This window comes from Scomber japonicus, chromosome 24 (assembly GCF_027409825.1).
Source record: "Scomber japonicus isolate fScoJap1 chromosome 24, fScoJap1.pri, whole genome shotgun sequence".
Lineage (NCBI taxonomy): Eukaryota > Metazoa > Chordata > Actinopteri > Scombriformes > Scombridae > Scomber > Scomber japonicus.
Genome location: NC_070601.1, coordinates 4,481,489 through 4,495,888, shown reverse-complemented (window position 1 = coordinate 4,495,888; position 14,400 = coordinate 4,481,489). Strand labels below are relative to the sequence as shown.

General features: G+C 38.4%; 2 protein-coding genes across 2 annotated transcripts; one reads left to right on the top strand and one right to left on the bottom strand.

Moving 5' to 3' along the window:
• Window positions 1-534: 534 nt before the first annotated feature.
• bzw1a (basic leucine zipper and W2 domains 1a) lies at window positions 535-9,023 on the top strand. The gene is made up of 12 exons (XM_053314685.1): window positions 535-625; window positions 2,556-2,629; window positions 2,717-2,893; window positions 3,346-3,440; window positions 3,545-3,610; window positions 4,334-4,469; window positions 4,579-4,688; window positions 4,769-4,939; window positions 5,476-5,622; window positions 6,420-6,558; window positions 6,662-6,784; window positions 8,109-9,023. Exons 2-12 carry the CDS (start codon window positions 2,566-2,568, stop codon window positions 8,138-8,140), a joined length of 1,260 nt encoding a protein of 419 aa, XP_053170660.1. The 5' UTR covers window positions 535-625; window positions 2,556-2,565; the 3' UTR covers window positions 8,141-9,023.
• A 2,904-nt stretch (window positions 9,024-11,927) lies between these two features.
• Window positions 11,928-14,060, bottom strand: si:ch211-246m6.4 (basic helix-loop-helix transcription factor scleraxis). The gene is made up of 2 exons (XM_053314694.1): window positions 13,484-14,060; window positions 11,928-11,963 (listed from the first exon to the last, which is right to left on the bottom strand). The coding sequence occupies exons 1-2, from the start codon at window positions 14,030-14,032 to the stop codon at window positions 11,928-11,930; spliced, it is 585 nt and encodes a 194-aa protein (XP_053170669.1). The 5' UTR covers window positions 14,033-14,060.
• Between the last annotated feature and the right edge of the window lie 340 nt (window positions 14,061-14,400).

The window sequence follows — 14,400 nt, the reverse complement described above, 5'->3', positions numbered from 1 at the left end:
GGTCTAAAATTGCCCCTGATATTTAATAAGTCATTGTAATGTTTTGTTTTTTTTAATCGAGGCGAAAGAAAAACTAAAACTTAACTAGAACTTGTCAATTTCTCAAAATAAAAACTAACGCTAAAAACTGCTTAATCACTTGTTAAACTAAAATTAAACTAAAACCTAAATAAAAATAAAAACTAATAAAATGTAAAAACTTTAATAATAACCCTGTATAGGATTATGTATGAAACTGAAATAAAAATAAATCATTGTAGATATGAATAATACGTTTTTGTTGAACACTAAATCACATATAAAATGATAAAGTGTAAAATTAGCTGATACATATATATATATCATATATAAATATTTGGCTATAGTTATAACATAGTGTAAGTATTTATTAAAAAATATTTATTGTAGATATAAATAATGATTATAATATTATTAAATAATTCACTGTAATTGAATGCCTTTTATTTTTTTAATCGAGCGGAAAGCCCCTTTAAATCGCGCATGCGCAGCGGGCGGAGCCTGCGGAAGTCCTGACGGTGAGGTCTTTTTGTTTGGGCCGCTGACAGACTACACTCTTAGTTTCATTCCCCTGGTTAACAACCGTTTTTTATCTGCATTAATTTCGGTGAGTATTTCTCCTTTACGCCTTCTCCTTCACTCTTATTACACTTAGCTTTTATTAAATACGCTATTTTATCTGGTTTCAGGATGTTTAAAACGTGTCTTTTATTCACCGGGAACGCTGCCATCATGGGCGCAGCTGCAGGGCCAAATTTTAGCTTCACTAAACTTCACTTTTTGCACGACTTTCACGCTATTTTTGCTCTATTTTAAACACGTCTATCATGACATCTCGACAGTAGGTGTAGTGTATTTCTATATTAGCTCACTGTGTTGTTAATTAAAGTGTGATTTTTAGCGTTAAACATGGCGAGGCAGCTAGCAGGCCCTAGCTAAGCAGCGCATGGTGAGGCCCCAGGTTTAACCAGAGCTGACCTACAATCAGCCACATCAAGTTTTTAGGATGGATTAATCTTTATATCTGAGCATGCTTTTTATATACAGGCTCTTTAAATATCTTATTAAACATGTTCTGCTTCTAGGTTAGGTTTGTTTAATGAGATTGCACCACCCAACTGCATTGAACCTCCTCTTTTATTGTCTTTTGTTTGATTTTTTTTGTTTCTTTTTTTTCTTTTTTTGTGTGTGGTGATTTTATTAAAACAATATTTTTTTCTGTCATGTGTCTCACTGTTCAGATGTTGAAATGGCTTTAAATGTTGTAAAGCCAAATCAGATTTAAGGGTTAAATTTACTTTTATATTAAATGAATTCTCCACTTAATTGACTTTTATATTAAAGTAAATCTCCACTTTTTAATTAACAGCAAACTTTACTTGTGTCTCACTGTTCAGATGTTGAAAAAAATCAGGTTTAAGGGTTAAATTGACTTTTATGATATAATAATAATAATAATAATAATAATAACTTTACTTTTATTGGACCTTTTTTAAAAACAAAGTTTGACAGACAAAGAAAGGAGTACAATAAACGTAATAGTGTAAAATAAATTAAATGAAAGATAGTAGCAATAAACAGACTAATCACATCATATAAAAGCTAGTCTGTAGAAGTGATTTAAAAGAAGTTACTGATTCTGAGATATTAAAGTAATTATCAGCAAACTTTACTTGTGTGTAGGATAAACACAGCTGGCCTTTAATTACTCTAATCTTTAAAAAAAATCACATAAAAATATATGAAAACCAACAGCATGTTAGTATCAGCTTATTTTATCATCAATTAATACACTTTTATTTCTCTTAATTAATAAGTAGTTTGGTTTATAAGCCCTCAAATCTCTTCTTCTACCCTCAACCTAAAGATATTTTATTTACCATCATAGAAGACTGAATAAAAAAATTAAAATATTCACATTTGAGGAGCTTAAATTGGAGGATTTGGAACATTTTGTCTTTAAAGAATGACTCAAAAATTATTAATCGGCTATTTAAAATAGTTGCAGTTAGTCGTAGTTCTACCTCGTCTTTCAGAAAGACAGTTTTGTAAAAAGTTATGCAGATTCCTAAAATATCTGCACAAATTAAAACACATAAATTATGATATTCTTGGACTGTTTTTCGCTGGTGATGAATCCAGATTTGGTGTCTTAGTATTTGTATTAGCAGGAAGATAAATGAGAGTTTGAGTCAAAATAAACTAACTTATGTCTCGTCATTAGATTAATTCCTGGTTACTTTCTGGTTATTTTTCATGGGATTTGTTGACAGGAAGTAAAATAAGTAATAATGCTTTGCTGTATATTTAGTAGCAGGCCTTAAACTTTATTGTTAGACTTGATTTATTGTTGAACTCTAAAAGCCAACAAAGGTTTTTGAGGTGGAGCTAAAACAAGTTACACCCAAACGTTGGCAAGACAAAACATAATTAAAGGGAACATTGAGTACTGCCTGCTCGTGTTTTAACATGTAGTGAGCTCAACTGGAGTAAACATTAACTCTTGTTTTCTGTTTTTCTCCTTTTTTTTTTTTCAGGGTGTCTTTTATGAATAATCAAAAGCAGCAAAAGCCAACGCTAACCGGCCAGCGTTTCAAAACGAGGAAAAGAGGTTAGTCATTATTGTGTTTTCCTCTATTACACAAATTACACTACTTTTAAATATTTGTCTAAATCTGACACATCCTTCCTCCCACAGATGAAAAGGAGAGGTTTGACCCTACTCAGTTTCAAGAAAGTATCGTACAAGGCTTGAATCAAACTGGCACTGACTTGGAAGCGGTCGCAAAGTTTCTTGATGCCTCTGGCGCCAAGCTTGACTACCGCCGGTATGCAGAGACGCTCTTCGACATCCTGGTGGCCGGCGGGATGCTGGGTGAGTGGTTCAAAAAGAGAGAGAGAGAGAGAGAGAGACTCAAGATGATGCTGGAAAGACTTAGGATATATTTATAAACTTAAACATGGAGGTCTAGTAGAGTTTAATATGAAGAAAATGGTTGATATCCTTTTAAAGGTCCAGTTTTATTAGACAGAGGTTAAAGGGGTAGTCTGCGAAGACAAGATTCAGGAGAAAATATGAAGTTTAACCTTTTTAACTAGACTTAATCCCAGCTCAGGAAATCTGCCCAGAAGAGTTTAAACATTAAAAAGAATAAATATTGGCACAATTTATCTTATTTATTGGCATCACACAGAAATAAATGGATCTGCTTTGTGATGCTGAGCCAATAGAAGCTTTCACAAACTATACATCATATAATAATGTAAAGTAGACAGGAAATAAAATCAATAAAACATAAATTAAAGAGTTTATTTCCTGTCCTGCAGCCCCAGGCGGGACTCTGTCTGACGACATGACCCGTACGGAGTTCTGCCTCTTCACGGCACAAGAAGACCTGGAGACAATGCAAGCATATGCTCAGGTACGAGAACATGTTAAATATCATTTCTTCATCATTTCTTTACTTGTGTTGAAGCCCCTCTGCTGAGTTAAGACTCTTTATTTCTTCTTTTTTTTAACAAATAGGTTTTTAACAAGCTGATCAGGCGTTACAAGTACCTGGAGAAGGGTTTCGAGGAGGAGATCAAGAAGGTGAGGGGTTTGTTTTAATGATGTTTGAATAATCAGCCGTTGTATTGAGGTCTCTGATATCACGTTATTAAACTGTGAGGTTAAAACTCGTCTTTCTGGTTGGACGAGTGTCTCAGATGATGAGGTGTGTCGTTACAACGCTCAGCTTGTTTACCCGAAGTCAAGTACAAATTATTGCTTTGTTAGTGCTGAAAGCTTTACAGTAATTGAGCTGATGTTGTTTAACTGTGAGCGCTTTAATTATAGCTCAGAGTGTTTGTGGTTTATATCTGAAAACACGGCAAATTTACAGCTGATTTTCTTCTATTTCATCATTTAAATAGCAGAAGTAGAAAATCAGCATTTATTTAAATTTCTGAAACGGGAACAGATTACTTTTGGGGCATTTTTGTGATTTTTATAATCAGTTGTTGAAAATAGTTGATTCCCTGTTTAAAACTGATAAACTCTTAACTTTAAATCAGAGTTTCAGCTCATGTAGGGAAACATAACGAGTGTGGCAAATCTTATCATCTTGTTGTGTGTTTTTATCTCTGGTGTTGTGGGAAAGTGATGATAACACGCATCATAAAGCATAAATATCTCTGTAGGACTGTAAAGTTAAATTTAAGCCACAGCAGCAGGCTTGTAAACAATTTCTTTTGTATTTGGGTCAAATTGACCTCGACTGACCTGTGTGACTCGTACACATGACAAACATGTTTTCTTCTCCGTCTGCTGTAGTTGCTGCTGTTTCTGAAGGGGTTCACTGAGTCTGAGCGCAACAAACTGGCCATGCTGACCGGCATCCTGCTGGCCAATGGCAACATATCAGCCTCCATCCTGAACAGTCTCTTCAATGAGAACCTCGTCAAAGAGGGTGAGGATGAAATCTCACAGGAAACACTAAACATGAGTCTGAAAGTTTCCCAAAAAAGTAAATTCTGGATTATTTTCTGATTTGTATTCATCTCGTCTTCTCTGCTCAGGCGTATCTGCAGCCTTCGCTGTCAAGCTGTTCAAGTCATGGATCAATGAGAAGGATATCAACTCTGTTGCCGGCATGCTCCGCAAAGTCGGCATGGACAACAGACTGATGGTAAACACACGGTTTGATCTGTGTAGAGAGTAATCTGACGCCTGCTTCAGAGTTTAACCTCAGAGTGTTTTCACCCTCAGGAACTCTTTCCTGCCAACAAACGGAGCTACGAGCATTTTTCTAAGTACTTCACCGACGCCGGGCTAAAGGAGCTGTCCGACTTCGCCCGCAACCAGCAGTCCATCGGCGCCCGCAAAGAGCTGCAGAAGGAGCTCCAGGAGCAGATGAACCGCGGCGACCCGCAAAAGGAGGTGAGAGGAGGCTCGTAGGGTGGAGTTTAACCACTTCCTGTTTCCTCCTGGATCACAAAGCAGGGCTGCAGCTGCACCGCTACTGACGATAAGAAGTCAAACGCTGCTAACAATAAAGCTTTTTTAATAGCTTATGTCTAAAATTGAATTGGAAGTTATTAGTTAATGCTGCAGTTATACAGCACAGCAAACAGATTCTCATTATTCTCATTAATGAAACTTCCCCTCTTTGCACCGCTGCATTGTGACTCACCAGCAGCTTAAACAGCAGCTACTGATCAGAGCAATAACAAAAGCTGACTCATAACCATTTTTTATGAGTAGCTATGAAGAAGCCAGAAAGTTGCAGCCAAAATGGGAGCTGGGCAGTTTTTTAAATGGCCTCCATATTTCAGTCCAAATCCCTCGAGATGCTCCTCATCGTCGGTGTTGCTCAGCTGACGACTGAACAACCGAGCTTTGTTTAACATTCACATTAAACGGCAGAGCTGATGTTTCTTGACGTACGTGTGTGTAACTGATGTGTTCGTCCTCAGATTATCGCCTACACCAAGGAGGAGATGAAGAAGGGCAACTTATCAGAGCAGGCCATGATCAGCATCATCTGGACCAGCCTGATGAGCTGCGTGGAGTGGAACAAGAAGGAAGAGCTGGTGACCGAACAAGCCATCAAACACTTGAAGGTATTCGGACGTCGAAAATTATAAACATAAAATAAAAGCCCGTAAATGTTCATAGGGGGTTTAAACATGAGGATTTATGGTAGAAACATACTGATTCAAGCCTCAGGTATTCAAAGCAGCTTGTTTTTTATCATCGAGGGTTTTAAATCTTTCATTTTGAGTTAATTTTCTTTGGAAGCGGTCCCGTAAAAAAGGCTAAAATTGAGTCTTTGTTTATAAATAACACAACAAATGTCAGCATAGCAACAGCAGGATTTATCTTCTATGTATAAAAATCAACTTTAAATCAATCATACTTTAATTTGTTTTGCTGCAATGTAACACAAAGTCCTTTTTTAAACATGCTAAAAAAACAACATGAATGACTGACTGTTATAAATTATGGACTCAATAAAAACAAATGAGGAACTTCAGGTTTTAATAAATCAAATTGCTTATCTTGATCATTCCTAGTGGGAGGATATTTTCTTTTACTTAGTTTTTTAAAAATTTTTATTGGCATAAATGCTGCTTGAAACACAGCTGCTCATTCAAACCTTTTTTTAATGATCTTGGAGCCATTCAGTGCCTGTTTTAATGCACATATTGAGCCTCAGACAGCTGAAAATCTGCATATTAACGATGTAGAGCTCACTGCTGAAGACTTCATCATAATATGTGAAACTCAGCTTGAAACAGGAACTAAAATAAAGCTTGATGCAGCATTAAAAACTGAAGATTACAGTAAATCAATGCACTTTAATGCACCAACAAGCTCTAATATACGTGCATCATGCTCTCGCCTCGTGTTCCCACAGCAATACAGCCCTCTGCTGAAAGCCTTCACCTCCCAGGGTCTGTCCGAGCTCAGCCTGCTGCTGAAGATTCAGGAGTACTGCTACGACAACATCCACTTCATGAAGGCCTTTCAGAAGATCGTGGTGCTCCTCTACAAAGGTTCGGATCACAGTCGGCTTTTGTCTCATTTTGTTAAGAAGGGAAGCTGCAGTTATAGAAAAAGATGTGTTGACTGTTTTTTGCTTCTTCCTCCTCTTCTCAGCGGACGTTCTGAGCGAAGAGGCCATACTGAAGTGGTACACTGAAGCCCACGTCGCTAAGGGGAAGAGCGTTTTCCTCGAGCAAATGAAAAAATTTGTCGAGTGGCTGAAGAATGCGGAGGAAGGTAATTTATTTAAAAAAAAAAAAAACCTCAGGGGCAAGTTCTCACACAGATATTTCAGACTTGTCATGGCAGGAAAAGCAGAAGTGGAGCTGATATCAACGGCTGCTCCCTTCCCTTCAGGTGTACTCAGTTTATTAGAGTTAGACGTGTGTTTTCAAGTTTAAAAATAGTTGCACAGTTAAAACATAAACTCTCAATAAGACCTAAGGCGGCATTTAAATCATTTTATTGATTTTAATCTGCTTATTTCTCAAAGTGTTTTCTATAAAATGCATCTAAAACACAAAGATATTGACTTTATGATCATAAAAGCAACTAATTGTGGATCAGTTTTAATCAAATAAGATGCAATATGAGTTTATAAATATCTTTTTAATAAGTAAGAATTCAACCTGATGTTTTTAAAGCACCAGCTCAAAATGAAAAGCAACTGCATTTATCTAGAAAAAATAATTGCTCCTACATTTCAAATATTAAATGCATCGAAAGCTGCATTTCAACCACAGGAAGTTTCCCTCTAGACTAACAACCTTCCGAGATGCTCGACTTGTGTTTCCACCGAAGGGACTAGTGTCTAACTTATTAGTTTTATCTACTGAAACATCCCTGTTTACTTTCCAAAGAGTGCAGGACTCTTTTTGGGGGCGGGGTTTGCAGGGCTGACTGTTGCTGATTGGTCAAACATAGTTTCATTCATAAAAGAAGAAGTACTATAGTGTCAGTTTGGGCTTTGTCGTCTGCTTCCTGTCACCTTTTCTTTAAAAGAACGAGAGACTGTAGTGGTGGTTAAGCGAGCAAGAGAGTGAATGAAGAGAGAGAGAGCTGCAGTAGTGAGAACAAAGCTGCTCAAGTTATTTTAATTTGAATCGACTCTGAATCCTGAATAAGTCGTAATAATACAAGGCTCCTTCTAAACCAGAGCCGTCAAACTCATTTTCATTCAAGGGCCACATACAGACCAATTTGATCTGATGTGGGCCGGATCATTGAAAAGATGGAGGGAAAGGAGGAAGAAAGGAAGGGAAGGAAAGACAGGCAAAAGGAAAGAAGAAAGGTAGGAAAGACAGATGGACAGAAGGAAGAAAGGGAGTAAGGACAGAAGGAAGAAAGGAAATTAGGAAGGACAGATGGAAGGAAGAACAGGAAGAAGGACAGAAGGAAGAAAGGAAAGACCGAAGGAAGAAAGGAAGGACGGAAGAAAGGAAGGAAAAGAACACAGGAAGGAAAGTGGGCCGGAGTGCACCCCTCGGTGGGCTGGTTCTGGCCCACGGGCCGCATGTTTGACCCCCCTGTTCTAAACGTTTCCTCCTCCTTCTCTCCTCAGAGTCTGAATCGGACGAAGAGGAGGCGGACTAAAGACCTCCATCGCCAGATGAGCTTTTTTCCTTTTTTGTTTTTCTTTTCTTTTTTTTTTGTTTCTTTTTCAAGTAGCAGCAGGAGCAGTAGAATGTGTTTCCCCTTCTTTATCTTCTACCTCCTGTTACTTTACTCCCAAACACACACACGCATACACACGCACACCCTTCCACCACCACTCCAAAACATTTAAATGTTATTTAAATAAGATTTTTAAGGAAGGGCTCGGTCCTTACTCGTAACTTTATGTGTTGCGGCTCACAGTGGAAGCGGAAAATAACGATTACTCCCCCTTCTCCTCTTTTCTTTTATTATTTTTTTTTTATTTTGGTATTATCGTCGTAATGCCTTCTGTAATTTGGATATAAAACATTCCATGTGATCTCGACGGCCGCTGCTTGTATGAATCTAAATCTGAGATTTGGTGAAAATATTCGAGTTCGCCTTTTTGCCATGCGACTACGAAGCCGACAAAATACAACAACAATGCTAATACGATTTTTGCCAAAGTTTATCATCATTATTATTTTTATTATTATTTTTATTATTATTATTATTATTATGATATCATTCTTATTCTTATTTTTCTCCCCTTTTTTTTTAAGTTTTCGTTTCGCCCAGCTCATGTTTTGGCTCCTGTTCGGTCTTCAACTTCGCCGCCTTTTCTTGACTTTTTGGGTAAAACTGTAACCGCGTGTCGAGGTCGCTCTGGTCAGTCCGTCAGAAGACACGCCCCCCCTCCTCCTCCCCTCCCCTGCCCTGCCCCCCCGCCCCGCCCCCTGTAAGATGCCTCGCCAGCTAACTGATTATTATTGGTTTCTACTTTCTTTAATCTGATATAAACCGATTGACTTTTTTATGAAATAAAGATTATTGAAATGGTTCTTGTGTTCTGCGGCTTTTTTGTAATTCAGGGGGAAAAAATCACTCTTTACAACCTCAAAGTAAGTTTTTATATTAATAATGCTGAAAATCAAAGTGTTTTTTAACCAACATCAGTCACTAAAGCTTCAATATTTTGGCTTAATGTGGCATAAAATGGTCCAAACCTACAAAATAATCTTCCATCCTAATGAAATAAATGGAATAAAACTATCTATATAATACAAAATCACCTGTAAAAGTTGTTTTTATTAACTTCAGGTGTCAAAGAAAAATATTTAATGGGATAAAACAGATGATGATCTGTCAGAAATGTTTAAGGAAGCTTTTTGTAGACTGAAAAATTAGTAAAAAATATACTCATGACATTGACTTGAGATGAGTTTTAATTATTTTCTGATGCAGTAATATTGATTAACTTCAACCTGAAATATCTTAACTGATGCATTTTTATAGTCATGAGTGTTTCCTGTATGTATGAGCTTTCCTGTAGCGCCACCATGAGGTCAAAACAAGCATAAAACATCACAAAGTTGCTAACTTGGCTCCAGACTTGTCAGTATTGAGACTTAATATTAAAATTATGATTGTATTAATACTTTTATCAGGATTTACAGACAGGACGGGACAATTTTCACCTTTTTTTAAAGTCATTAAATTTGATAAACTGAAGCATATGTCCTGCATTTAAAGATCCACTAAGCCATAGTTCATTAGAGGAACAGGAAACCCCCAAAATTAACCTTTATTTAGCCTCAAAATAATATTTCTTCAACACTTAAAATCCCTGCTGAATAATGAGAAGACACCCTGATTTTATATTATATTGTTTTTTATTGTACAAAAATACATTTATTGTCAAGCAGCTTCTCAGTATTTGCGATGTGCAAAGGACACAGTTATCAGGTATTCAAGTACATTATACAGTCATGTTACACATTGGATTTAGAGGTAGGCCTTTTATATTTAAAACAGGTTTGAGGTAGTGTGCAACATTTCCCAGTGGTAGTTTTTCAGTTGATTGTAAAAGGATTTTAATCTAGATGTAGATTTTTTTTTTTTTTCCAGATTAGTGCAAAAGTCGATGTTGTCGAAAGTTGCACTGTGCATGTTTGGGTTTCCCACATTCATGCACACACAAAACGTCAAAGGTTTTGTGTTTTTCTTTTTTTTTAAAAGTGATACAGAGATTGTGCAACAATGCAAAAGTAAACATTTCACCACACTGCAAGTATATTTATCTTGACTTCAGGCCAAAAATCTAAAAACAACAACTTGGCGATTTTCCTTCTGCAGCTCTCGAACTGCAGTGCGGTAGCCTCGTCACGTACTAAAATAATCTAGTTTGTCTAATGAGGAAAGCCTCAGCTCCAAAATGTAATCACCTTGATCAGATTAAACTCTTGATTTATCTCCACAAACCAAACCTGGTGGAGAAATAACAATGTCAAGCCACCAAAACTAAAACTGTTATAGATTTAACTGAGCCTGATCTCACCAAACGACCATTTTGACAGTTATCTGTACTAAAATAGAAAAAAGTGCCCAAAAAAAATCAACCTGCAGGGTTTTTAAAATGAAAATGTGTAGTAGTGTGTAGTCATGAATGAAATACACCATAATCCTCTATGTTACATGATCATAGCAATTAAAGCCTAGTTGAAACATTTGCTTGGCCAGTAAACTGATTTTTTTTTTCCTAGTATGGCGAAGTCACAACTTACTCTCTACTCTGCCTCTAATTGGCTTTCCCTGATATTCTTACCCGAACCCGAACTAATCTCATACCTACATCTAACCAACGAAGGCAATGAGCATGAGCCAATCAGAGGCAGAGTAAGGTGGATCCACGACTTCGCCATCCTGGGAAAAAAAATTGGCGGCCAGTAAAGGCTAACATTATGTGTCAATATATGAAGTTTATCGTTAAATGGCCGTATCGTGCTTTTTGTCAGACTCTAATTTTAATATGTGCGGATGTATTTTGATGTCAATTATAACGGAGCAGACTCCTCTTAAAGAGACAGGAGCTAAAACAGCCTGATTTATACAGAGGCTAATTATAAGATAAAGATTTTTAACTAGAAATCATGAAAATATATCACAGTAGAGCCCCAGAATATAAATAAAGAGCTGGACTCGTCCCCTTTCAAACACTTTTCAACTGTTGAATGTCCTGCTCAATACATATCTTCATCAACATGTTCACAATATACAACAAATATCAGCTGATAGATCATTACCAGATATTTAAAACTCAAATATCATTATTAGTATGAGTCAGACTTTAATACAAACTACCTTAAAGCTGTAAACACAACTGGGACTTTTCTGATTCCTGAGATGATATGTGACGCTTTAACAAGGCGGAGAGCAAATGTAGAGAAAGTGAAAAGTGTCACTACATTACTCGCTGATCTCCACTGGTGGTAATTGATCATTAAATGCCCCCGTAGCAATATTTCCAACGGCATTTGAATGCAGCGTTAACGCCACTCAACTGACAGCAACCGCTGCTGCTGTAGCTGCTCTTCAGTTTCCTTCATGTGACTGAAGGTGACCAGGCTTTTTTATTTAGGAGTCAGACATAGAGTGTGAGGGAGAGGGGGTGGGGGGTAGTTGGGAGGGGGTAGTTGTACTATTTGTGGGACTAAAATAGCCCCCCGTCAGGTGCAACTTTACACATCGGCTCAGGTTACAACTCAACCAAAACACAGAGGTTCAGAAGCACACGAACGTGGACAGAAAGTGCTTTTCAGTGTTGATTCTTTCTTTGGTTTTGTTCCTAAACTAATCCAAAAATAAATACATTTATTTATATATGTACAAAATGTTTTTTTTCTTTTCTTTTTTTCTGTTTTTGTCTACATGTAAACGACATAAAAGTGGACTCGTCGTCTTCACTTCACATAGCAGCTGAGTGCTTCCCTCCATCTCTGAGCTGTGGAGGCAAAAAAACGGTCACAAACACAAAGACTCAGTGAAAGCATGAATCCTGAAAACACTCATCTTCCAGAAATGTCCTTTTTTAACAAGTCAGAGTCAATTTCAGTCTCTAAATCACAGTTTTCAATTAGTTAGTTTCCATTAATACTCATAGTGTTACACATAAATAAACATATTTCTTCCTATAATCCTTTTTTCAGTTATTTCAGATAGAAAAATGCTAAATTAAACTTCATCTTTCATCTTTTACCTCATATTTGCAGACTTTATGAGAGTAATACGTGTCTGCATAACGACCCTAAATTTAGGTTGCTGTGACAGTGAAACGTGAAATATGTTTTAAAGGTAATCGTGACATAATATTACTGATCTTGTGCCAGATTCTCTATTTATAACTACAAGGTGTCCAAGCCAGGCACAAGTAATGTAAACACTTCTAATCCACTACTACACACGTGGATTTAGCTTAAAATCTTCTTTAACTTTAAATAACTTCATCTACAGTATATTAAGTTTTATAGATGCATAATTTAATCCATAATGGATCAAAACTATTTATTTTGGAGTTGAATTCTGTATCTGTGTGCGTCAAACTGAAGCTACCATCAACATTATAGACACATTGTTTTAAAGAGTTTCACATTTGTACCCTACGTGGTGAAAATGGGTCACATAGGCTACACACACACACACACACACACACACACACACACACACAGCGATCTATAGTCTGAACCTCGGGGGCTTAAAAGCCACCAGCTTCCTTTTGTGGTGTCAATCACTTTGGGGAAACAGGTGCCACTTTGACCTCCACAAATCATCTTCAAAACATTGCTCAACATGCGTTTTGAAAGTCAGCACCTGAAATTTATTATAAAGATGATGCAGTTTGCAGAAGTAACATTAGACTATGACTTTTACTAGATGGAGAGATAAATTAAAGTGTAAATGAGCACATGTGGAGAGATAAGGCTCATTTCTGCCTGTGTTTTTATAAACCAGGGTTATTATAGTTACCTAAAACTAAGACTAGCAGTGAACAAATAATTAAGTTAACTGAGAGAGGACTAAGAGACTGAATGCAGATAAAATCAGCTGAGTTTTAGTTTTCTTTTCATTTTCTCCATTTATACTGTTTTCTGTTCAGTTTGACTTCTTCAAACAGCCAATCTTGACCTCAGTGTCAGCATTATTTCATCCTTTACAGCTTCTACTAATCAAAGCGTTCCTCCTAATACCTGACAAACTAAAGACTACTTAATCACTTGTTAAACTAACTAAAACTAAACTGAAAAACTAAATAAAAATAACAACTAATGGAAATTTCTAAACTATAATAACCCTGATGTAAACCCACCAGCTTCCAGTTATCTTCTCTGGGGGTTGTTTTTTTTTAAGTAGACTATGACTTTTACTAGCTGGAGTGATATTTTAAGTGTTAAAATTAGCACACCTGCAAATTCTTAGAGAACAGATTAGGCCCATTTTTTTTTCCTGCAGGTGTAATAAACTCACCAGCTTCCTCTGATTGCTGAGGCAGAAGGTGCAGATGGGCCGCAGGGAGGGCGTGCTGAGCGCAGAGGAGCCGTGCAGGATGCTCTGGTAGCGGACGCAGGGCTGTCCATCCCTGCAGTCCTCCCCCAGCAGCAGCACATTGGCCAGGTGGGAGATGTAGCTGGAGGCCAGACGCAGCGTCTCTATCTTGGAGAGCTTTCTGTCGGCGGGCTCGGTGGGAATAAGCGTGCGTAAAGCCGTGAAGGCTGTGTTCACGCTGTGCGTCCTGTCCCTCTCCCGCGCGTTGGCCGCCTGCCTCTGCTTGCTGACTCCGGGTACATGCACCTCTCCACCGGCTCTTCTCCCTGCGCCGCTGCCGCTGCTGCGTCTGCGCCTTCTCCTGCGTCTAGAGCCACCGCCTCCAGTAGCCCCCTCCTCCTCCTCTTCCTCTTCCTCTTCTTCTTCTTCCTCCCCCGGTTCTCTGCACGGGCTGCAGCCGCCGGTGGAGCTGTCCGTGCCGGTGTCCAGGTCGTCCAGGTCGGAGGTGAATCCGTCGGGCTTGGACTTCATCCTGGCGCAGTTCGGGTGTGACTGGGAGCTGCTGGGGCCGTGCGGGCGGGCGGAGGTTGCACATCACTTTATCCTGAGGGTGAAAATAGCACCGGGGGGCCGAGCAGCTGCCGCCGATCCGGTGACGGAGGGGGTTTGCGCCGGCCGGCCCCCACAGCGGATCGGCATACCATTTCTAATGAATGACGGCTGCTTTCTGGGTCGCCAGCAACGCCGCGGAAAAGGGAAGACAGGTGGAGCCTAAAAGGGAGGGGAGGAGGGGGCACCTGTTGTGGTCTGCAGGATACAGGTTTAAATTAGGCTCGACCGATATGGACCTCCTTTAGAGCCGATAAATAATTATATTTTGACCGATATGTGCAGCGTTA

Bases quoted from the DNA above. Each gene is read 5' to 3' on its own strand.
- si:ch211-246m6.4 (XM_053314694.1), bottom strand. From the start codon at position 14,032: ATGAAGTCCAAGCCCGACGGATTCACCTCCGACCTGGACGACCTGGAC. The intron at 11,964-13,483 runs GTGAGTTTATTA...TTGCCTCCACAG, and splicing joins TCAGCAATCAGAGGAAGCTG to CTCAGAGATGGAGGGAAGCA.
- bzw1a (XM_053314685.1), top strand. From the start codon at position 2,566: ATGAATAATCAAAAGCAGCAAAAGCCAACGCTAACCGGCCAGCGTTTC. The intron at 4,689-4,768 runs GTAAACACACGG...TTTCACCCTCAG, and splicing joins GCATGGACAACAGACTGATG to GAACTCTTTCCTGCCAACAA. The intron at 5,623-6,419 runs GTATTCGGACGT...GTGTTCCCACAG, and splicing joins AAGCCATCAAACACTTGAAG to CAATACAGCCCTCTGCTGAA.